We start from the raw sequence: 24,172 nt of genomic DNA, 5'->3' as shown, positions 1-24,172 counted from the left end.
TCCCACATGCACACAGACACTGCCTGGATCAGCACCTTCATTCTCGCTGACCCCCACGTCTTTGATCATGTAACTCTGTGGAAGATTCAAGATGATATTACTGTGCCTTCTTAGTGTTGCCAGATGGTGTGGGTTTTCCATTTAAGGTAGGAGATAAGAGGGGAAAAGGATGAGGGAAGTAAACAGTTATCTTTCTTTCAAGACCCTCTCTGGGTTTTGTCTTTATGCCAACCTGTGAGGTCCACTCACTCCTCTGCTGGGTGGTGCTCAGTAACAACAAGTTTCCCATCCAGTTTATTCACCTTATGTGCTCTGCCTTTCAGGGTGGGTGACTACATGCAGAGGGGCCCATCTTGGGCAGACATCAGCATGAAAAGTGGCTGCACCCAGCCACTTACTCAAGTGTGACAGGGCAGTGTTCTCTATTGTCTCCTTCCCTTTGACCTCCTATCAATTGTCCCCCGCCTACAATTTCTGGCCTGGAGTTGCTTAGAATGAATATCCCTTTAATTTGCTGCTGACATTGAAGTATCTTCTTGGGCAATACATCTTTCCTTAGTGCAATGGAGCGCCATCTTCTTAATGGGGCACTTCCAGAAAAAGCTAACCCCAAACACCCAGTGTGCTGATAAGTTTGTGCCCAGAAATTATACCAAACACCACTGAATTCCTAACTCGACAGCTGGTAGTAGCAGTTACCCATACAGATATATTCTCAGTAGTGACACCATCAAGGGCACCATGCATGTGGGCGGGCACATACACCCGTATGCACAGATATACACATGTTCACACACACATACAGGTGCACATACTCACACATGCTCTGCTGGCAAGCAGCTTTCCATCCCTCTTTATCACACCATCCACGCCATTCTGTCACCAAATGCATGCACTGCCTCTCTTGAAGATAAAGGGAAGACTGTTTCCTGTTATAAAGGAGAGCTGTGTGTGTTTATGCAATGGATTAAAAAAGAAGTACACCCTGGCTGGGTGGCTCAGTTGTTTGGAGCACTGTCCCACGCATCAAAAGATTACAGGTTCAATTCCTAGTCAGGACACATACGGGAGGCAACTGATTGATGTTTCTCTCTCTCATCGATGTTTATCTCTCTCCCTCTCCCTTCTACTCTCTCTCTAAACCATTGAAAACATATCACTGGGTGAGGATTTTTAAAAAAAACAGAAATAACAAACAAAAAAACCCAAGGGTATCAGCCCTGGCTGCTGTGGCTCAGTTGGCTGGGCATTGTCCATGGACTAAAAGGTCACAGGTTCAATTCCCGATCAGAGCACATGCCTTGCTTGTGAGTTCAGTCCCCAGTTAGGGTGCGTGCAAGAGAGTACAAATCGATGTTTCTCTCTCTCTCTTACTCCCTCCTTCCCCCTCTTTCTGGAGTCAATAAAAGAAAAGAAAAAATAACAGAAGCTGATCAACCAGTTGACAACAATGAATGGTAATAAAACAGCACTTAAAAAATATTTACCACAGCAAATAACTTTGCCCAGTCAGTGTCAAGCTTTTCAAGTGTGTTACTGGAGTAGACAGACAAGGTAGGAACTGGCAAGGACTCAGAAACTCACTCTAGTTCCTGCAGTTTACAGGTAAGGAAATGAAAGTCTAGAGAGGTGAGGTCACCTGCCCAAGGCCACACAGCTAATTAGTTGTGGTACTGTGACAAGAACCGCCTGTCCAGGCTCACAGGCTAACACCCTGTGGCAGCCCCACGTCAGCACCCCCACAGCCCAGGAAGCAATTCCAGCAGATGGGGATGACTTTTCTCAGAACAAGGGTTCTGAAGCTGCTCACCATCTACATGAGCACCAGTTAGCTAAAAAGAAAACTCCCTGCAAAGAAAAGTGGAAATGAAAGCTGGGAATCTTGCAGATACACCACCATTGCTATATTTCTTTGGAAGGCTGAAGCCAACAAGAGCTTCTCTTCCCACTATGGGGAAAGTTCAGGCAGCAGAGGAAAAGGTGGGATCTCCTCGGTCCTACTCAGCGGCATTTGGGTTTTGGCCACATGAGGTTAGAATTACAAATAAATTACCCTACAACCAAGAGCCTACAGCTTATCCCCAAATTCAGTCACATCCAATTATCTTCCTGAACAACAGTAGAGCTCTTGGACCTTTGTACACCCACTTCCACTTTCTGGAAGAACACCTCTTCCCTTCAGTCAAATGCTGAACTAACTTTTGCTTCGCATAAACGCCTGCATGTGCCTGAGGACAGCTGTCCCAGATTCATATCATCACAGAACGCAACAACTGCAGAATCACCCCAACCGAACAAATTTTCCCACATTATTGTCTCTTTCTTTTGAAATATAAATTTATTTCCATTATGATCACACTTTTAAACATTGAAAATTTAGTGATGAAAAATATCCAAATCCTACAGCCCCATAATAACCATCATTAGTATCTGGGCTTATTACCTATAGATTTTAATATCCTGGACATGTGTGCTTGCTTTAAACAAGGCTATCATAATACAGAAATATTTCCGTATCCCTTTTCTTTACCTATACTTATATCATTAAAAATCCCTATATTGCTACAGTCTTCCTATACATAATTCCAATGGCTATTTAGTATTTAATCAATGTATTTACCATATTTACCTAACCATTTCCCTACCATGGGCCACTTGTGTTTATTTCTAGTGCTTCAGAAATATAAATAAGGTTTCTCTGAACACTGTTGTATATGCAGGTATTTTCACAGTTATTATTTGAGGTAATTTCCACAGGAGAGCTTCCCAGAAGTCAACCTTTCTATTTTCCTCATTGTTGAAGAAACACAAGCTCCAAGTGATTAAATACCTGAGAAAGGAAAAAGGAACGCTCTCTAGAGTCCCAAGTTTGCTCCCAACTCAGTTCTCAAGGATCAACTGTGTGAACACTGACAAGCCATTAAACTCCCCTGAGACTTGGTTTACCTCAGGCATTGGGGTACTGGCCTGCCGCAATTTTCTGATCACCAGGAGTACGTATTCTCTTTCCACTGTTCACACATCCTTCCAATGAGATGCCAAATCATTCAATCCGCTACTTCCCTGTTTTTCACATCAGCTGTTTTCCAGCGCAGGAAAATGACTTAGTCAAAGTCTGTCATGGGGCCGGATTTGTTTCAGCATGTGGGGGCTGTAGATCAAGTCCAGGGTATGCAAACCATGGCAGCGGTCTCTAGTTGTGGGCACTACTTTCTGAATCCAGGTCAGCTGTGGAATTCAACAGACCTTGCCTCACACCTGGGAGTGTGGACTGTAGCACATTGTGACAATGATAAACACACACAGGCCTGCACTTGGGGACTTCCCAGAATTCAGTCCTGCGTGGGAGGGAGCTGGCCTACATCTCCTGTCATAGTTCTCCAGGGCAGTGAAGAGGCCACTGTCGCATCCCTAATAGATCCCTGCAGGTAAAAATGCTGCACTCAACCCAGGGCACACCAGAACAAATGAAGAAATGCAACTTTGCTCTTGTTTCTATCTTAATCATACCAGAGTTTGCCACTTACTATTGGCCTTTTAAAAATGAGTTATGATCAGCAAAGAAGGGAAGGTAAGTAAATGACATTTTCTCAGTCTCTCTGCACCCTGTTTGCCATGTGCAGTTCCCTGTACTGCTGCGTCCTCAGTGAAGGAATTCGATGACATGAGCACCAGTTCAGTCACATTCCCCTTTACATACATCATCTGTGGAAATCATACTGCCCTTGCACAGTTATAAAGGACAGCAAAACCAGACCACGGATTTTGCAGCATGTTGTGAGGGCAAATACACAAGCTTTACAGTCAGGCAAACACATGTCAAATTCTGATTCCACTTCTTTTTGGCTGGGTGAACCTGACACAATCCCCGATTTTGCAGAATCTAAAACACCACTGCAAAGATCTATGATTATTTCACTTGCTAGCGAGAAAGAAAAGTCTCCCCGATTAAACTTTGAAATGGCATTGACTGAAAGACGCAGGACTATTTTAGATTATAGAATATATGAAAAAAAGTCTTAGAGTTGATGACGTGATATTTGACCTCTCTGCTGTTAAATTTCTCAGCTGTAAGACAGAGATGCTACAAGCCCACCCTGAAGTCTGGTGGCAAGGTGGGAATGCATGACACTGAGCCACGCCTGGCTCTGGACCTGGTACACAGGAAGCAGTTCACAAAATATTAGTTCTTCTTCTCATTTCCAAAGTGATGGGTAGGTTCTGGATAGATTATAAGGTCTTTCAGAGTGGATACCAGATTTTATACATCTTTGACCTCTTCGCACCTTCCATGACCTAGAATATTGCCATACACTTTGTAGGCACTCAATAAACAAATGATGAATATAAATAAAATAGTTGAAAACTGACAAATACCCAAGCAGGGACCCCTTTTTGGAGGATGTGGCCCATGCAATCCCACTGGCTTCCACAGCCCCAGAAGGGATGAGCGCAGCTGTCAGTATCATCCTGGGTCACGGGGGCTGCAAAGGAGAAAAGCAAACGCCAGCTGCTCAGTGCACAGCCCCGGAGGAATCCCGGGTGCACGCAGGCCGCGGACGGCAGCCCACCGCACTTGGGTAAGCACAGGTAGCTACACCTCGGTCTCAGGTCCACAGACAAATGCAGCATTGTGGTACACCTGGGCCTCCTGGGGACAGCCAGGCTGCCTCTGCGCCCTAGATATGAAAGGCTGTGCATATCAAGTCAGACCAGCTGCATCCCCAGGGGCTGCAAACCTGTCCCCCAGGACTCTTTGAGAGTGCTATTGTGTGGCATAAACAAACGTCCCACGTGGGTGGTGCTGGAAGGCGCAGAAGTTCAGACAAAGGGAACCATGAGGCATTTTTCCCCGTCAGTGTTTATAGCTGCTCCTGTGTTCCTATCTGGCGCCCGGCTCTATTGGAAAAGGGGAAGAGACAAAGCAGGGGAAAGAACCTCATTTTCCACCACCCACTTTTTTTTTTTTTTTTTTTGCATTCTAATCCTAGGTTTATTCAACCACCCACTTTTGACTATTCGTGTTCATGTAGGAGATGAGCAGAGAAGCCCATGACAAATTTAAATAACAAGGAATCTAAGATCCTTACTTTGCCCTTGACTTCAGTCAAGAGACATTTTGGTGGAGACACACCCGGGCTATGTGTCACACCCCCGCAAATGCACACTCACCTCTCCCTCCAAGCTCCCACCAGCTGGAATCTCACAGTCCCCGTTCCCTAAGGAATGCGCACACAAATGGATATTGCTTTCGCAAAGCGAATGGGACTTGAAGGGGAAAAAAGCAATAATAATTAAGAACATAGTAATTACCTATTTGTTGAGCCTTTTCCCGTTGGATGAAGGGAAGGATGAGGGCATGGAGGAGGAATTCAGTCAGAAACATCCTTTCCCAGAATCACACAGTGTGTTGGCAATGGGGTAGAAAGGAACCTTCCTGTGAAGTCAGCCTTCCCTCAGGAACAGGCTTGTGAGTGTTCCCTCGGGTTCTCAAGGGATTAAGAGGCCTGCATCTAGTCCCTTCACACCACTGCTCTTCTTTGCTGCCCTGTGTTTTCAGCAAACGGAAGGCACGCCTCTCAGCTTTGCTGAGGACTAAGGAAACGTCTCCTACGAGCGAAAGCCGCATTCTTGCCCAGGTGTCACTCAGCCTCATGGGCGCCTTCTGCTACCTCAGGTACCTGTGATGGCCCCAAGGTGGGCAGGGGTGTCATTTATCTGCTTGCTCATTCAACATCTAATAGGGATTTTAAGAAACTTTCCACAGCACATCTCCTTAATAATAATAAATAAAGTCATGGCCATACCTCATCAAACCTCTCCTAATTACTTCTGACACCAATAACACACTGGGTAGATGCTCTATCATCCTATACCTGGGAGAAAACCAAACCCACCCAAACATTTAGATTAAGCATAAGTAACTGCTGTGGTCACTGCGTCAAGATTAGCACCACCTGATAGAACTTTCTGCAGTGACGGAAACCTTCTGTGCTGCTCTGTCCAATGTGCAGCCACCAGCAGCCACACGTGTGGCCTTGGAGCACTTGAACTGTGACTAGGGCAACTGAGAACCTGGATTCTTTCTTTTATTTAGTTTTAATGTTTCTAAAGAGCCACATACGGCTAAGGGCTACTGTGTCATAAAGCATGGATCTGGAGAGTGCCTGATATAGGGCTGACGCTCAGTCCGTATTTGCGTGAAGGAAGAATGAATGGGTTGTAGCTGCTCACCGCAGTAAGCTCTGATTAAGCAGGATTCTCATGTTTATTGAGTACTCACTTTGAACAAATCTCTGTTTAAGTCAACAGCCTTCTAAGCTAGGTTATTTTGTCATCTATTTTAAGGATGAAGAAATTGAGGCTCAGAAGAGCTAAGCAGAGGACCCACAGCCACATAGAATGTGGCAAAGCCAGGATTCAACCCCAGGCAGTAGGATGAGGCAGCCTCTTAAAACTGGCCAACTTTTCCACTGATGAAAAAAGTGCCTCACTTTATTTTCTGAATTTTTCCTTTTGAAATAGAGCAATAAAGATACACAGCGTGTCATGTTTGAGAGCTTTTAGAAGCCTAGCCAGAGTACTCACTCACCTAGCAAGGCTCTGTTGACTGACTGCTGGATCCCAAGTCAAGAACTAACTATGCATTCCACCACTGTGGCCCTTCTCTGAACCCGTCTCCCGGGACAGCAGAGTACTGGGCAGCAGCCTCCCAGTCTCCATGAGCTGTCACCTCCTAATGCTAACAAGCATGTCCACAGGTCATGCACTGAGTGTCCTTGTCCAAAGAGACTCTCATCCAGCATTGACCCTTGGACCATTAGGGACTCGACTGCGTAACAAAGAGGCATGAATTTCCATGACCATCCGGCATGAACACAAAACCAGGAACTGAGCAAGGCCAGCTCACCCTCTCCTCAGCTGACCCTGCTTTATACCATAGCCTGCCCCTGATTCCATCACACAGGGAGCTCTGGTCTTGACTATGCTTCCTGCTGAATCGATTTCGCAGCTCTTTTCACACCTTTAAGGCAGCCATTTGTGCTCCTCTCAACGGGGTTCTTTCCAGCAATCCTGCAAGCTGTTTCCTTTGCCTACCCCAGAGCTGTGACATCTGTGACAGCCACCCCGGGGAGCTGAGTGGAGACAAAAATGCAAGTGGCACTATGGCTGATAAAGGAGGTGGGGAGAGGATTGCTGGGAAAAGTTTTTAAAATTCTTGGTAAGAAAAAATTATTTTTAATTTTGGACATTCTTACACCACTCTAACTTTGTCCTAGGTGACTGTCCATACGAAACACAATTTTCTTCAGTGTTGCTACAGAACCAAGTGGTTCCTTAAAAAGGATTTTTCATCATAGAGCCTTCCACATCTTGTATCCCAGTTATGAAATCCTACCCCCTCTGCATCCAGTTTAAGCCTCCTCCAAAATGTCTTCATGGGCCATTCTAGCTCTCAGGAATTCCTCCGTCCTCAGATTTCAGGCAGCATCCCTTATCTGCAGGGCCACCTCCGCAGGGACCCTGCTGAGGGCATTGGGGACCTGTGTGGCCTTTCCTCACAGGCCCTGCACACTTTATCTCTAACCTCAAACTCAAGTTCCCTACTCAGCAAAACAACAGCTCTGCAGCAGTGAACTAGATCCAGCTCCCTGGAAGACAATGTAGCAATAATTCACCACTTACTAGAGGAAGCCTTCAGGTCTCACTCTACTGCAAGGCCCCCATTCACACATATAGCACTTGTATGAGAGGAATTTCTGTTCAAACAGTTGCTCTATTTCTTTCCTTTGTAGAGTGGCCCTGGGAAGTTACTCAGGGGGCTGACCCTTAATTCAATACTGGTATTTTTGAGTTACTCAATTGTCTTAAGCAAATACTTCCTGGCATTGCAGTATAACGATTCATTCTGTACTGAATCATATATTTCGTTGCATTGTTGTTGTGTTTGTGAAGGCTTATCTTTTCTCAAGGACAAAGATCGTATCTTACTACCTGGGATATTTCTCCCCATAGCTGATACAGTGCTACAAGCATTCAAAGGCATTTATTAACTAAAAACAAATTTAAAAAAGAGAAACACTATCCAGACACTGGGCCAAATAAGTGAATGAAAGCTCCTGGGTCGTCTCTGATAATCTTCAAATTGGAAATGTCCCTCCAGGAATGATCGGTAGCACATTATCAGGGCCCAGGGCAATGCTGGAGCCCAGTCATGAGCATCCGCTCACATGGTTGTCTCCCTCTTTTAAATAATGAACCATTTCAGTGAATATTTGGCAAAGCTGATTCCATTTGGCTTGAGGAATTATTTCAACTGTATCTAGTTCCAAAATCAAAAAAAAAGGGAAGGATTTTAAAACTAAAAAATCTCTACCCCTAACAGCAACATTACAAAATCATAAAACCAATGCTTACAACTCAATAATTAGAAAAACAATCGAGCCCTGGCTGGTGTGGCTCAGTGGACTGAATGCTGGCCTATGTACCAAAAGTTCACTGGTTCGATTCCAGTCAGGACACATGCCTGGGTTGCAGGCCAGATCAAGGCAACTGATTGAGTTTCTCTCCCTTTCTTTCTTTCTCCCTTCCTCTCTCTGAAAATAAATTGTCTTAAAAAAGAAAAAAAGAAAGAAAGAAAAAATAAAAACCCAATTTAAAAATGGTCAAAGAGATTTGATTAGACATTTCACCAAAGATATACAACTAGATAATAAATACCTGAAAAGGTGTTCAACATCATTAGTCATCAAGGAAATGCAAATCAAAACCAGAATGAGATACCACTACAGACTAATTATAATGGCTACCCAGTAATCAAAAAGACTGACAATAGCAAGTGTGGATAAGTAATGTAGAGAAATTAGAATTCTTCTACATAGGTGATATGAATACAAAATGGGCAGCTACATAAGTGGCATGAATATAAAAAGGGAAGCTACTTTGGAAAACAGTTTGGCAGTTTCTTAAAGCAATTAAATATACATATTAGTTGTTATTATAACCCAGCAATTTTAGTCCTAGATATCTATCCAAGAGAAGTAAAAATACGGGTCTACAAAAGACTTGTATACAAATGTTCATAGCAGCATTATTCATAACAGCAAAAAACTGGAAATAATACAATGTCCATAAAATGGTGAGTGGATAGCTAAATGTGGTATGACCATATAACGGAATATTACTCAGCAATAAAAAAGGAATGAACTTCTGTTACATAAAACAATATGGATGAACATCAAAAACATGCTAAGTGAAAGATGCCAGACACAAAGACTACAAATCATATGATTCCATTTATATAAAACGTCTAGGATGGAGACCCATAGAGACAAAAAGCAGATCAGTAGTTGCCAGGGGCTAGGCGCAGGAATGGGAATTGGCTACAAACAGACGTGAAGAAACTTTATGGACGTTGGAAGTGTTCTAAAACTTTTTATGTACAACTATATAAATTTACTGAAAAATATCACTGAATCACTTACAATCAGTGGGTAGATTTTATGATATATAAAGTATATCTCAATAAAGCTATTTTTTAGAAAGCAATGCTAAAGCTACAAATACACTTAATTCAGAGCTTCAAAATTCTCTGGTTTCAGTTTCTGGAGATTATGCTAACTAAAATGGCATCTCAATACCATAAGGTCTATCACATTTGGAAATTAGAAATTTAAAAAATAACTCATATCATTTTAATATAAAGTTATTTTTCTGCATTTTTAATGCTCTATAGGTCATTAACAATTCTTAAAGAAAGTCTAAACCCCAAGGTATCCCAAACCTACCCAAACCTGAGTGGCCGCCTTCCCCAAAGCCCTGCTGACAGGTATAGAACTGGTCAAGGTGAAGGTTCACTGTGGATCTCAGTGGTGAGGGTGTGAAAGCCTTTTTCCCAAAATCCTCTTGGCTGGAATCTAAACCAGAAAGACGTTTTGCCTTCAAGGTCTTCCTGCTTAAGAGGACCATGCACAGAGATGCTCTCCTAGGGGCCCACACCCACTGACAACTTTTTTCCAAACCTACACTTGTCTGACACATCTGCCAGGTATCACCTCACCCAGCCTGCCTAGCCAGGTGGCCTTGATCTGGCCAAAATTTGTATTTGTCGGTGTTTTTCAGAGAAACAGAACCAATAGGATGCATGTATATATAGAGAGAAAGAAGTTAATTTTTAAGGGATTGACTCGTGCAATTATAGGGATTGAGAAATCCAACACTTGCAGGGAAGGACAGCAGGCTGAAGACCTAGGAAAGAGCCAATGTTGCAGTTTCCAGCGCGAAGGCCATTGAAGACTGAACTTTTTTTTTTCCTCCTCAAAGCTCCACCCTCTTCCTGATTCCTGACTCCTTCCAGGCCAAGGTGAATTCCAGTTAACCCCAGGGTGAGTTCCTAGTAATCCCATAAACACAATCTAGATCGCGTATCTATGAAGCAAGTATTGGATTCTGAACTAAGCTCGTGCACACCCCTTTTTAAAAAAAGTAAACTTTTCCTCCAAAGAAGTCTTTTTTTTTTTCCTAATGTGGGACATTGAAAAATTAATCCTTGCCTTTTGTCATCTAGTGGTTATGGTTTTAATGATGCCTTTTAACCCTGTTGCCAAATCTGTTGCCCCCAGAATGGAACAAGGATGCCAGCCTGTTAAACTGAGCACGCCGTTGTCTGGGGACAGCCAACTGACCTGGAGTCTGCACGATCCTTCCCCATGTGGGAAGGCCACCCTCCCCTCCACACCCCGACTCTTATTAGAGATTTCTGGACCCAAGGGTAGGTAGGATGATGACCATGTCCAGCTTGAAGCAGCTAGAGGAACACGAGACCTTCACCCATTGTCCTTTGTAAGATTATAAATGGTCTTAAGTCTGAGAGGGGGGGAAGCTGTTACAGAGCAGGGGTAACACCCCCCCCAAAAATACATTAATTAAAAAATAAAATAAAATGCAAAAAAAGGAAACTTTTAACTGTATTTTCTGAATCTAGCAGGAATAACTCATCTGTTATGAAAATAAGAAAAAATATCTTCAAAAGCACTAGCAGAAATAGGCTAAAGAATTAATCACATTGAGAAGAAGTAAAACTACTATTTACTGAGCTTATGCAGATACCTAAGGGTGGCCATAGTCTAGGTCTCTACATACCCTCCACCCATTTTAATTGTAACAACACCAACCCTGTAACATATGGTCTTAAACTCCATTTTATTGATGAGAAAACTGAAGCTCAGGAAGGACGTTTACCTCTGGCAAAGTCACACAGGTAACATGTCAACCTTTCCTATAATTGATAAGTTTTATGATTCACAGCATCTTATACAATAATGGTCTTTGCCAGGCCATAATTGTCCTGAGTCAAAATATTAATATATAAATAATTTCCTGTGTATTCTTTTTTGGTGAAACCCTTAAAACATGCTATTTAGCCCTGGCTGGGGTGGCTCAGTGGATTGAACACTGAGCTGTGATCCAAGGGGTCACCAGTTCGGTTCCCAGTCGGGGTGCATGCCTGGGTTGCAGGCTGTGTCCCTGCTTGGGGTGGGGGGTGTGAGAGGTAACCACACATTGATGTTTCTCTCCCCCTCTTTCTCCCTTCCCTCCCTTCTCTCTGAAAATAAATAAATAAAATCTTAGAAAAAAACAACAACATGTTATTTATTTCCCCCCTTTTTTTTGATTTTTTTTTTGAGGGGGGATGGGGTGTTCTTCTCAGTTTCAGGTATCAAAATGTCCAGTTTCTTCATTTGACTTCTTCTCACTCCAATTTAAACTTCTGCACAATTGTACATTTTCAAAGCCAGATATCATCCACAAAAATAATCATTCAACTGCACCTAATGTCGATTAGATGCAATGAGGTTGGTGAAGCTTGACTTTGTCTAACAGTAAATAGTCATTTCTTTAATTTACATAATGACTCAAGGCTTCCTCCACTCTACACCAAGTCAATAGACAAAAATCATTTCACTCAGTGCTCAGGGGCAGAAATGCAATCACCTTGCTCACACAGCCTTGGCTAGGAAAGAGCTCAAGAAGAGACTTCAAGGAAGTCCTAGAAATGCAGGGTTTGCTGGGATTTCAGAACAGTTACTCTCAAGTCCAAATGTGGTGGTTCATTCATTATCTGCAGCCGTACCTCTGCCAGCATGGCAACCATGACTGGAGGGGCCCTGCCTCAACTCGGTTTCCTCCCCGCTCTCTCGCCCGTTCCAGCAGCCCTCCTCAACCTTGAGTGACTGCTCACACTGAAGTAGGACAGGAAAGGGCATACTGCTCCAGGTCCCCAGCTAATGATGCCACAAAAGTTGGGGCAAGATCAATATGTGGCCAGATCAAAGTTCTAGGAAACCCTAAGCCTTATTCTTCTTTCCAAAGGAGCCTTCTATCCCATGGAGAGGCTTCCCCAAGGGCATCTGCATCACGGTCTCCAAAAATCACAGCAGGGACCATGAAAACAGGTGTCATCACATTACACACAAAGGCAGTAGGTATTTTAACATGGTCCCCTGCCAGGTTACCGTAATTACTCCCAGCAGAGGACTTCTTTCCCCCAAGGTGGAAAGCCATCACATCTGTGTGTCTGGCTGTTGCGGCCTCCACACCACATGGGAGCTGGAGAGAAATTCTGAATCTCAGGTCCCACTCTGGAACCTGTGTTTCGACAAGATCTCCAGGTGATGTGACTGCACGTTAATGTTTGAGAGGCACCAGGTTTTTGTGTGCAGGACAAAACGTTACATACTGATTGACACATCCTGTTTATAACCTTTTGCCTTCCCAAGCATTCTTTCATTCAATGAAAAGGCACTCACCTGTCATTCAGCAAATATTTACAGTGTGCCTACTAGGTGACTGACTCAGTGCCTAGCACTGTCTGAGGGAGATAAGGCCTCCTGGTGAGCAAAACAGACAAATGTTCCACCTCACAATATTTACATTCTAGTTGGGGAGACAAACAGCAAATAAGAGAACGAGCAAACAAATGAAAGAGATCATCACAAACTGTGACAGTATCACCAAGAAAATAAAGAGGATGGCAGAAGTATAATTGACAGGTGCAAGGGACAGATTTTTTATAAAAAGGGGAGGATCCAGAAGGCCTCTCTCCCAACAGAATATTTTAGCTGAAACTTGAAAGTGAGGCAGGGCTCTGGCTGGTGTGGCTCACTTGGTTGGAGTGTCCTCCCATGTTGCAGGTTTGATTCCTGGTCAGGACACATACCTGGGTTGCAGGTTCAGGCCCCGTTCAGGGTGCATACAAGAGGCAACTGATCAATGTTTCTCTTGGGTGAGGGATTTTTTTAAAAAAGGAAAGAGAAAATGAGTGAGGGAGACCCTTCAAAGGAGTGAGGAAGAACTTTCCAGGCAAAAGGATGAGCCAGTCTGTAAAGTCTCAGGGCTGGGAAAGAAGTTGGTATGTTTAAGGAACAAAATGAGGTCCAAGTACCTAATGGGTAGTGAGCTTGGGAGAGTTGCCTAACAGGTGGGAGAAATTACTAGGCAGGGCCATTTCAAAAAAAGTAAGTCACAACAAGAAACTTGAATGTTGTTCCAAGTGCCATGAGAGCCATCAAAAGGTTCTGAGCAGGGAATGACACAGTGCCCTACATACATATGCACTTCCCTGTTATATAGAGAATAAACTGATCGTAAGAAGGGAGTTAGGCAGGTTACTGCACAGTCTAAGTGGAGTGGCCCGCCGCAAGAGGACAAATCGAGACATGTTTTGACTGACCCCAAAAGCTGCCTCAGTGCTGTGCTGGGCCCTGCATGCCATACAGCTCTGAACACAAAGGTGAGGCACCTGGCAGTCAAGGGACTTAAGGAGAGCAGCATGCAAGGAAATCAACAGGTAGCTGTGTCATCTCAGGTGCCAGTTAATTTGGCACAGTCTTCGTTAAATAAAACGAGCACATACTTTTTGGCCAGCATCACATGTTTATCCTACAAGCGACTGGGTGTGCGTGCAAAATAATATATGCTCTAGATTATTCATTATAACATTTGTATAAGCAAAAGATTGCAAACAATCTAAATGTTGAGTAATAGGGAACTGGTTATATAAACGTTGATTTATCCATACAATAAAATACTCTACAGACAAAAATGGAAACAAGGATACTTGCACATTCTGAGTTTTTTATATACACCTGTATTTGTATATGTGTGTGTATATATAATCTGTATATATAATAGGATGTTACCAATTGTGTAAAAAAAGATTTAAAAATTCTTACACACATAATTGCCAGTATGTCCTTTAAAAATGTTAGAAAGGAGATATAAAAACTGCCTCTGGACTTCTGCTTAGATGGAAGCCTAGACAGACACGCTGCATCTTCCTCCACAACTGAGAAGAAATACAACTACCTCAAAACTAGAGACAACCAGAAGTTCCAGAAAATCAAGTTGCATGGAAGTCCAACAAACAAAGATATAAAGAAGAAATACTCATCCAGACAGGTAGGAGGGGTGGAGCCAGGGTGCAGAGGACACGGTGTGGTGGCAGTAACAGCAGGCTGGTGGAAAGTGCAGTCACACATTTTAAAAAGTCAGGAGGGACACCTGGGGAGTGCTCCCAGCACCAGACCAAACTGCATAGCTCACGGTCCCAGCACTGGGGAAAACAAAGCCTCATTGCTTCTGACTGTGCAAACCAGTGGGGGTTGGGGCAGAGGCAGAAACTGCTGGTCTCGCAGCAGAGTCCTCTTGTTTAAAGGGCCTCCACAGTCCTAGAATGTCCGCAGACCCACCCACTCTGGGAAAGACGGTCAGGGCAACAGCTAGAGGGACGCCAGTCCCATATGGAAGTGGGAGAAGTGCCTGGAAAAGGGGCGAGTGCTGAACGAGCGGCATTGTTCCCTCTCAGACCCCTTCCCCACAAACAGCGCCATAATGTGGTGAACCAGGTCGCCCTGTATTGACCAATCCGTAAGGCTCTGCCCCTTACAATTCAACAGATGTGAGACAGCTCTACCTGAGACACAGAGGCAAACAAACACAAGAGCCTGTCAGAGAAGTGTGACCCAAAAGAGAGAACGGATCAAGGTTCCAGTGGGAGAACTAAGCAACAAGGAGATAGCCAACCTAACAGATGAAGAGTTCAAAACACTGGTGATAAGCATGGTCACAGGATTGACAGATATGCTTGAGTACATCAAATGCATAAGAGAAAAAGTGAACACTATGCTAAATGAAACAAAGGAAAATACACACAAAACCAACGGTGAAATGAAGAAAACTGTGGTTCAAATCAATGATTTGGAACATAAGGAAGAAAAAAAACAGTCAATCAGTGTAGAATGAGGAAACAAGAATGGAAAAAAATGAGGAGAGGCTTAGGAACCTCTGGGACAACTTTAAACGTGCCAACATCCGAATCATAGGGGTGCCAGAAGGAGAAGAGGAAGACCAAGAAATTGAAAGCTTATGTGAAAAAATAATGAAGGAAAACTTCCCAAATTTGGCAACCACCAACCTCTACCCTCTGTGGAGGATCAGCTGTGCAGGGACTGGGTGGTGGTGCTCCAATGTGATCTGTAGCTGTCCATTGTGGGCACCGGCCCTGGGGTTTCCCAGGTTGTGTAGACCAAGGTCAGCCCCCACCTGTGTTTTGCCTGGGCCCACCCTGCCTGAGCTATAAAGCAATCTGAGATGGCTGCTACTTGTGCTGGACTTGGATATTCCCAGATGAATCCAAGCTGTGAACCTAGGCTGATTGCGGCTAGGTCTGGCACTTATTGAAGCCAGCTGTTGCTTGTTTGATAGGATTTAGGAAGTGGTGAAGCATGAGCCAAGAACAGCCATTCATGTGGAAAAGCAGCTTGGGTGGGACCATAAATTGGGTGGGGTGGAGTCTCTGGGCATCCCCTAGGCAGGTCAAACAGTGTTAGTTAGGTAGATGGAGTCTCACTTATGGCACCAGCTTGCCAGCCCTGTCAGGGGAGGGTTTAGAAAAGGGACAATGGCCTCTGCTCACCTTGACGCCAGACACTTCAGTTTTCCCCTGTAAACCACTGGTGCCTTTTGAGCTGCTACTGCAGTGCTGGAGGTCAGAGGGAGTGAGTCAAGAAGTTAGGGCTTTTCCCAGGAGTGATAATAGGCGGAAGCAGTGACATAATCAGGTCTGCAGTTCTTCAAGGTAATTCTGACCACAGGGTGGGGAGAAGTCAAGTGGAACCTAACTCAGAAACTAGGTTAGGAGCTAGTTCCTTTTATGGAAGAAGCGATGATGCAGCAGAGGGAACAGAGACAGGAGGGATGAAGGAGTTGGCATCAACCAGATTTCGGAACTGATTTTATGGGGGGAGGCAGGTAGTAAAGAGGAATAAAGGAAAACTCCACAATCTTACCTGGGCTGCCATTATCTGAGAGAAAAAAACGAGGCAATGAAGCAAGTTTGGGGCTAAAGGAGGGAGGAATAGTTCCTGGGGAGGCAGAATGATAGGGTCAAACCTGTAAGTGTATGTGCTTGAGCCCTTTGACTCAAGTCTCTGTATTTTAGTTGCTTCATTTGTAAAATGGAGCTAATATCTATTTGAGAGGATAATTTTAATCATGAAATGAAAGGTTTTATATACAGGACCTACCACATTGTCTGGCCAATAGTAAGTACTTAAGAAGAGGCAGCCCTGGACATGGTAGAAATTATACACTACAGAAAAGTCTACAACAGAGAAATGCTTAGTTCCCTAAGGTAGGGATTTCAAGAAAATTTTTTTAAATTAAAGAATGTTGTTATTCAATTGATTCCGAGTTTCATTCCTCCAGGGTCCCTAGACCAGCCCCTCGCCTTGACAGTGCTGTGACCAATTACCAGTATGGCTCCAAGACCACAGCTCTCTCACCACTGCTGGGCAAGCAAGTCCCAGCCCAGGTTTTTACTAACAGAAGATTCACCATCACTGGTCAAAATTGGCTTCTTTCAATTCCAGGCAAACACTAGCATCTATAAACCCCCAACGGCCAGACCATCCGGATAACTGTTTGGGGTTTTTCACTTCCTGTGTTGCATGTGTCAAACCTATCACCGTGACAGCAGAGCAAACCCAGATGACCACTCCACCGTGTACTTGCAGGCACAGCTCAAGGAAAGTGAAGATGAAGTCTGCAAGAAACCTAAACTCAGCCCCTCTAAGTCCAATTCCCCCATGTTTTCTATAATCACAGACGACCTCAAATTACCTGCAAAGTCAGAAATTAAAAAAAAAAAGCCTAAGACCTACCATGAAGACATGAACAAACTCTATTCCTTAACTCATGAGTATTAAACTAAGTATTTCTTATGTCTCTTACTTGGTTTTGAAGAGGTACCTCACATTATTATCAAGGAAAAGAATCATAGGGAGTTTTGAAAATAAAAAGTATCCAGAAACATATAATTTGTGTTTCTCTCAAAGCCAGTGCCCCCAAATACTTTCATGGCTAAAGTACAGTGATGGTCAGAAAAGAGAAAGATGCTTGTTCCCCAAATTGCCACTCTCCTGGAGACATGCTGGAGAGTTGCTCTGTAGGTCTGACCTTTGGACCAGGTTGCTCTAGAGGGGAGAAGTGCTGTCAAAAAAGGTCGCTCTGGTATGAGTAGTCATATGCCCTCAGTAGACATGGGGCTCAACATGGACCTGTCTTATACAAATTGCCCTAATAGATTTATATTATAGGATAGCTATAATCTATTTAATATGCACAGATCCACTTAAGCATGGAAGTTAACTACCCAACACATGTTATGTGAAACAGAAAAGAAATATTAGCCAGAATCCAATGATATCCAATTCAAGGCCAAAGCAACCAGGCAATGAAGGCCAGAAGCTTAATAAAATTAAACTGAAAACTGACAACCTTTGGCAGTCTATTATATCAGATGTCCCATCAGAGTCATAGCAGAATGGCCTGTTAAGAATGGTTTTTTGGGGGGAGAAAGAGTTCTACATTCTGGTCATAGGTCTCTGAAGATAGAATTAAAATATATGTACATTTCACCTACCTGAAATCCATTCCATTTTTAAAAATAAAACATTCTGATTGACTTCTAATCAAGATGGTGATATAGGCAGACCTGGCTCACCTTTTCACACAAGCACATCAAGATTACAACTAAAATATAGAAAAACCATCAGCTAGAACTGTCAGAAATCAAGTTGAATGAAAGTCTGACAACTATGGAATTAAAGAAACCACATCCATCCAGACTGGTAGGAGGGGCGCAGACCAGATTGGGCTGTTTCCACACCCACGTATGGTAGATAGAAAATCAGGAGGGACTATCTCAGGAGCAGGGAGTCCCAGTCCCACACCAGGCCCCCCAGCACTGGGTTCCAGTACCAGCAAGAAAAGTCCCCACAACTTCTGGCTGCAAAAACCAGTGGGGATTGAGTCGGTGGAAGAAACTGCTGGAACCCCAACCAGTTCCTCTAAAAGAACCCACACATGAACTCACCTACTTAGACTCACACCCTCTGGGCTCCAGCACTGGGGTAGCAGCTTGAAAGGCACCAGTGGTTTACAGGGAGAAACTGAAGTGTCTGGCATCAAGGTGAACAGAGGCCATTGTCCCTTTTCTAAACCCTCCCCTGACAGGGCTGGCAAACTGGTGCCATAAGTGAGACTCCATCTACCTAACTAACACTGTTTGACCTGCCTAGGGGATGCCCAGAGACTCCACCCCACCCAATTTATAGGCCCATCCAAGCTGCTTTCCCATGAATGGCTGTTCTTGGCTCATGCTTCACCACTTCCTAAATCCTATCAAACAAGCAACAGCTGGCTTCAATAAGTGCCAGACCTAGCCGCAATCAGCCTAGGTTCACAGCTTGGATTCATCTGGGAATATCCAAGTCCAGCACAAGTAGCAGCCATCTCAGATTGCTTTATAGCTCAGGCAGGGTGGGCCTAGGCAAAACACAGGTGGGGGCTAACTTTGGTCTACACAATGTGAGAAACTCTAGGGCCGGTGCCCCCAGTGGACAGCTACAGACCACACTGGAGCAACACCACCCAGTCCCTGCACAGCTGATCCTCCACAGAGGGCAGAGGATGGTGGTCAGTGGTCATAGCCAGTCCTTGCATCTGAATGGCCTGGGTAAATCCCTCCTATTGATCTGCCAACAGCAACCAAGGCTCAAGTACTCAGCCCATACAAAGGGTGCACCTTGAGTACGAAGCTTGGGTGATAGGGGAGGCTATGCCACTGCACCCTACAGGACACCTACTACATTAGGCCACACTACGAAGACACAGAGTCAAGGCAGCTCTACCTAATACATAGAAACAAACACAAGGAGGCTGCCAAAATGAGGAAACAAACAAATATGGCCCAAATGAAAGAACTGATCAAAACTGCAGAAAAAGAGCTAAACAAAATGGAGATAAGCAATCTATCATATGCTGAGTTCAAAATGCTGGTTATACGGATGCTCAGGGAACTTAGTGAGACCTCAACAGCATAAAAAAGATCCAGTCAGAAATGAAGGATACACTGATTGAAATAAAGAACAATTTATAGGGAAACAACAGTAGAGTAGGTCAAGCTGAGAATCAAATCAATGATTTTGAACATAAGGAAGAAAAAAACAACCAATCAGAACAGCAAGAAGAAAAAAAAGAGTCCAGAAAAATGAGGATAGTATAAGCAGCCTCTGGGACAACTTCACAAGAGGTCCAGCATTCGCATCATAGGGGTGCCAGAAGAAGAAAAGGAAGAGCAAGAAATTGGAAATCTATTTGAAAGAATAATAAAAGAAAACTTGTCTAATTTGGTTAAGGAAATAGACATGCCAGTCCAAGAAGCACAGAGAGTCCCAAACAAGATGGATGCAAAGAGGCCCACTCCAAGATAAATCATAATTAAAATGCCAAAAGTTAAAGATAAGGAGAAATCTTAAAAACAGCAGGAGGAAAGAAGTTAGTTACCCAAGGGGAGTTCCCATAAGACTTTCAGCTGATTTCTCAGAAGAAACTTTGCAGGCTAGAAGGGATTGGCAAGAAATATTTCAAGTCATGAAAAGCAGGGACCTACAGCCAAGATTGCTCTACCCAAAAAAGCTAACAATTAGAATTGAAGGACAGATAAAGAACTTCCCAGACAAGGTAAAGCAAAGGAATTTATCATCACCAAACCATTATTATATGAAATGTTAAAGGGACTTATTTAAGAAAAAGAAAAAGGTCAAAACTGTGAATGATAAAATAGCAAAAAATACATATCTATCAACAGTTGAATCTTAAAAGCAAACTAAGCAAACAAGAACAGACAGAATCATGGACATGGAGAACATTTTGATGGTTGCCAGATGGGAGGGGCATGAAGGAGGATGGATAAAGAAGTGAGGGGATTAAGAAGTACAAATAAGTAGTTACAGAATAGCTATGGGGAGGTAAAGTACAGTATAGGAAATGGAGTAGCCAAAGAACTTATACGCATGACCCATGGACATGAACAATGGTGTGGGGATTGCCTGAGGGAGTGCAGGGTGCTGGGTGGAGGGGGGCAAAGGGGGAAAAATCAGGACAACTGTAATAGAATAATCAATGTAATATAATTTAAAAATAAATAAATAAAACATTCTGTTCCAAGATACATAAATTACCATTGGTCTCTGGATGCTGTCCCTGTTTCTTCCCAAATCTTCCCTTGTAATTCTTCTCTAATGTGGCATTCTGTGCTTTGTTTCCTCACCAATAAAATGCCAACAGTTTTCTTGGGAGACTAAGGAGTGAGCAATCTTCCTGGGATTGTCTTAGGTAGTGTGAGAACTGCTGATGGACAAAACATGCACTTCTTCTTCCTCTGATCATGGCAGAGATGCTGGTACCGCACTCTGAGATTGTTCAGACTGCCTGGGTTAGGTGGGGGGACCGGATGATGAGGGGTGGTGAGCTCATCCCAACCTGCTTGTCAACACCAGGGGATTCAAGAGGGACTACTGCTTGCGTCCACGTGAAACTAGCAGCGTTGGGTCTTTTCCCCACACAAAGAATTTGTGCCTCTGGAACCACTGCGCCCTTGCCCTAAAAACTGAAGATCTAGGACTCCCCCCATCTGAGCAGAAGACAGTTTCTGGGCTGCCGCACGGAAGTTAAAACCCTCTGGATTATATCCAACCAGTCTTCACTAACATATAAATCTCCCTGAAGCCTGAAGACATCCCAATAGATCCCCCCAACTCCGGGTATCCAACCTCTCCCGCTATCCTTGCTTTCTGCCAAGACAAGATAATTACAGCTGATTGTCACATGTCTAATTTCACGGTAAACTAACTCATAGCGGAAAGTAACGAACTATCCCCAGTAGGGCGCCACAGCAGCTAAACGTCAGGTCTTCAATCGTCCCCAGGAAAACCAGACACGTTTGTGCAGCCCTTTATTCAGGCGTCCCTGGGCGCGCACTCGCCTCTCACAGGCGCGCACGCACGCACTCTGGCACTACACACACAGCAGGGGACTTAGTTTTCTCTCACTCAGAGCAGCCATCCACAGTCCCCAACATCTGATCTGCCTCATCCTCATACCCGGAACACGCGCCTCCTCTAGCCTCCGAGCCACACACGTGGGGAAGCGCGTCCAGGTGGAGCCAGAAGGGAGGAGGGAAGCGCAGAGTTGGGGGGGGGGGGGCAGGAATAAGGGAAGAGGGCGCTCCGAGCGGGATGTGGTGTCTCGGGTCCCCGGGTCAGTGTAGATGCCATGTAAACTGCTGGAAGGACGAGTGGAAGAGAAAAGCGGAGAGGAAAGCAAGGAGGGGAGGTGGGAGGACAGCGGGGACGGGGGCAGGGGGAGGTGGAGGAGGGGCCGCTCACCCAGGGTTTTGACAGCGATCTGCCTGGTGAGGGGCGGTGGCAGGTTGATGCACACTAAGTCCACGTCCTGATGCAGCAACACCTCGTCAATGCGACTCGTGTAGAAGGGAACGCTCATCTCCTTGGCCAGCTCCTCTGCTTCCTCCGGTGTGCGACCCCACAGCGCCTTCACCGCGAAGCCCTCGTCTTTCAGCAGCGGGATGATGACTCGGGCGGTGAGGCTGGTGCCGAACACGCCCACCCCGGGAAGCATGGCTGCTCAGGCCCGCCTGGTTCTGCTTTAGCTCAGCTCTCCAGTACAACACGCGCGCGCACACCCCTCTACCCAGTCCTGCACCCGGCTTGCCGCTGTGCGCCAGCCGCCGAGCCCTGGGCAAGGCGCCCGGATGCCGTGAGCGCACTCAGCTGCCGTCAGAGCAGTCTCGGGGAGCTTCAGTACAGTGACTGCTGCAGTGTCCACCACGCGGGGCTCCAGTCCTTTCCGGACGCGGCGGCAGAGACTCCCCCAGGGCGCCCGAGGCCCCGAAGACCCGCGGAACCTCGACTCAGGCGGCACCCCCGCCGCAGCGCCAGCCGGCTCCATGCGCCCCGCGGAGGCCGCTCCATGGCCGGCTCATCTCCGCACCCACGCCTCTGCTACCCGGGACTAGCTCTCTCCCGCGTCTTTTCCGCAGCCGGACAGTGTCACACGCACAAGCCTCTAAAGGCTGCCAGAGCCCGGAACGGCTCGGCAGAGGGGACCCCTTTCACCCTCGCTCTCCGCCCGGAATGAAATAATTCAGCAGCCACCAGGAGGCCGGCTGAACACTAGTCTCCGAGGGCGCCGCGCGCGGGTCTTAAACTGCAGCGTGTCGGCGGCGACTGCAGAGGCCACGACCCGACACAAGCCTTCTCATTCTGCTGCCATCTTCGCTCGCAGAGCGGCTCGGGTGGCCTCGGCCCCGGTCCGCTCGGCTCCGGGATCCCGCGGGGACTAGGGCGGAGTTGGGGAGTTTGGCTGTCAGCGGCCGGGTGTTCCTGCACCGCCCCTACCGCTGCGCCGCGTGCCATTGGCCGCCGCCGCGCGCCGCCCCCGCCCCGCCGCGGCGGCGGGCTCCGGGTACGCGCTGCGCGGGGCCCGGGAACCCTGCGCGACTCCTCCCAGGCGCCGCCTCACTCGCCTCTGCCCGTCCGCTTCTTCCTTTTCTTTGCCGTCCACTACCTCCCTCTCCTCCTCGATTCTTTCCAAACCCCGCCCCAAGCAAGCTAATAAATCTGCCAAGGCAGGGCGCGCCCTCACCGACAAGCCGGCGGTCCCTCGGAAGACAGCAGCCGGTGCCTGGGGGTCCCAATGAGGTGCGAGCAGCGGGTAATTACAGCTTCTGCTTCGGGAGCTTTTTCTGTGTGCAGAACCCGGTGCTGGGGAAGCTTTCAGACGTTCTCTCTTTTAATCCTCTGATCAGCCCTAAAGTTATTGGGAACCCGCTTAACCAATGATGTAACTGAGTCCTGAGAAGCTTCAGTGACTTGGGCAAGGTCACACAACAGGTAAGCAGCTGGCCTGGGATTAGAAACCGGACTCCAGGGGAGCGGTGAACTGGAGAGTTCTCTCTCCTACTAAAAAAAAAGCCTGCTCCCTCGTGCGCCACCCCTCCGTTCGCGCACTCGTGGCCCCGCACCTTCCTCCCAGTCTTGTACCGACAAGCTCTGCTGCCCGCGGGCGACGCCGACGTCTGCGTAGACGCTGTTGTACTTAGTGGCCGCGACAGGGCAGGGGTCCTGGAAGCCGCTGCAGCACGTGTGTGTCCACATCACCTGCCATGTCACCCTGGCCGGATGCTGCACCAGCCTCCCGGCCTGGCGCCGTCGCCCCTTTCGCCGCTGCTTCATACAGCCTCCACTTCCGTCCGTGTACCTCGTTTCCTTCCTCAGCTTTGACCGGTGGAGGGGCAGGCTTGAGTTGTGGGGACACTGAGCTTGTCTGGTTTCTGCCCTCTCCTCAGCATCTATCTCACTGACTGCCTGGAATGTAGTAGGCACTCAATAAACACTTGCTAAATAAATGAATGAGTATTCATTGAATGCCTGCTTTATGCCCACTGGGTGCTAGGAGGGGAGACCCAAAACTGAGGCACGGGACCTGGCCTCTAGCTCCAAATCTCTGGAGAGGTTAGGGGTCCTGTCTTGTTTATCTCTTATCGTCATCACTCAACTCAGTGTGGCACATCATCTGCCTCAAATCATAAGTGGAAAACGTAGAAAGTACTTGCAAGCCAAAAACAACTGGTAACAACTTGCAATGAAGCAGGACACCAAAAAAGCTTGTGTGTGGCCATGAAGGGAGGAGGCTAACTTCAGGGCATTAGAAGTAAGACACAGAGGACACTGAGTGCTCTGGATGG

General features: G+C 45.9%; 1 protein-coding gene and 1 long non-coding RNA gene across 2 annotated transcripts in view; one reads left to right on the top strand and one right to left on the bottom strand.

Moving 5' to 3' along the window:
• Positions 1-22,775, bottom strand: part of GFOD1 (Gfo/Idh/MocA-like oxidoreductase domain containing 1) — a 124,720-nt gene extending 101,945 nt beyond the window's left edge. The window contains exon 1 of the mRNA XM_090269804.1: positions 21,792-22,775. Coding sequence (XP_090125930.1) covers positions 21,792-22,044 — 253 coding nt within the window. The 5' untranslated portion in view covers positions 22,045-22,775. The remainder of the gene's footprint in view (positions 1-21,791) is intronic.
• A 117-nt stretch (positions 22,776-22,892) lies between these two features.
• Positions 22,893-23,847, top strand: LOC150015413 (uncharacterized). The gene is made up of 2 exons (XR_016509995.1): positions 22,893-23,139; positions 23,234-23,847. It is a non-coding gene; the product is annotated as an uncharacterized LOC150015413 (long non-coding RNA).
• Positions 23,848-24,172: the final 325 nt, after the last annotated feature.

Source organism: Furipterus horrens, unplaced genomic scaffold (assembly GCF_987537825.1).
Source record: "Furipterus horrens unplaced genomic scaffold, mFurHor1.1.pri manual_scaffold_3, whole genome shotgun sequence".
NCBI classification, from domain to species: Eukaryota; Metazoa; Chordata; class Mammalia; order Chiroptera; family Furipteridae; genus Furipterus; species Furipterus horrens.
This window is presented reverse-complemented; position numbering and strand designations above follow the sequence as displayed.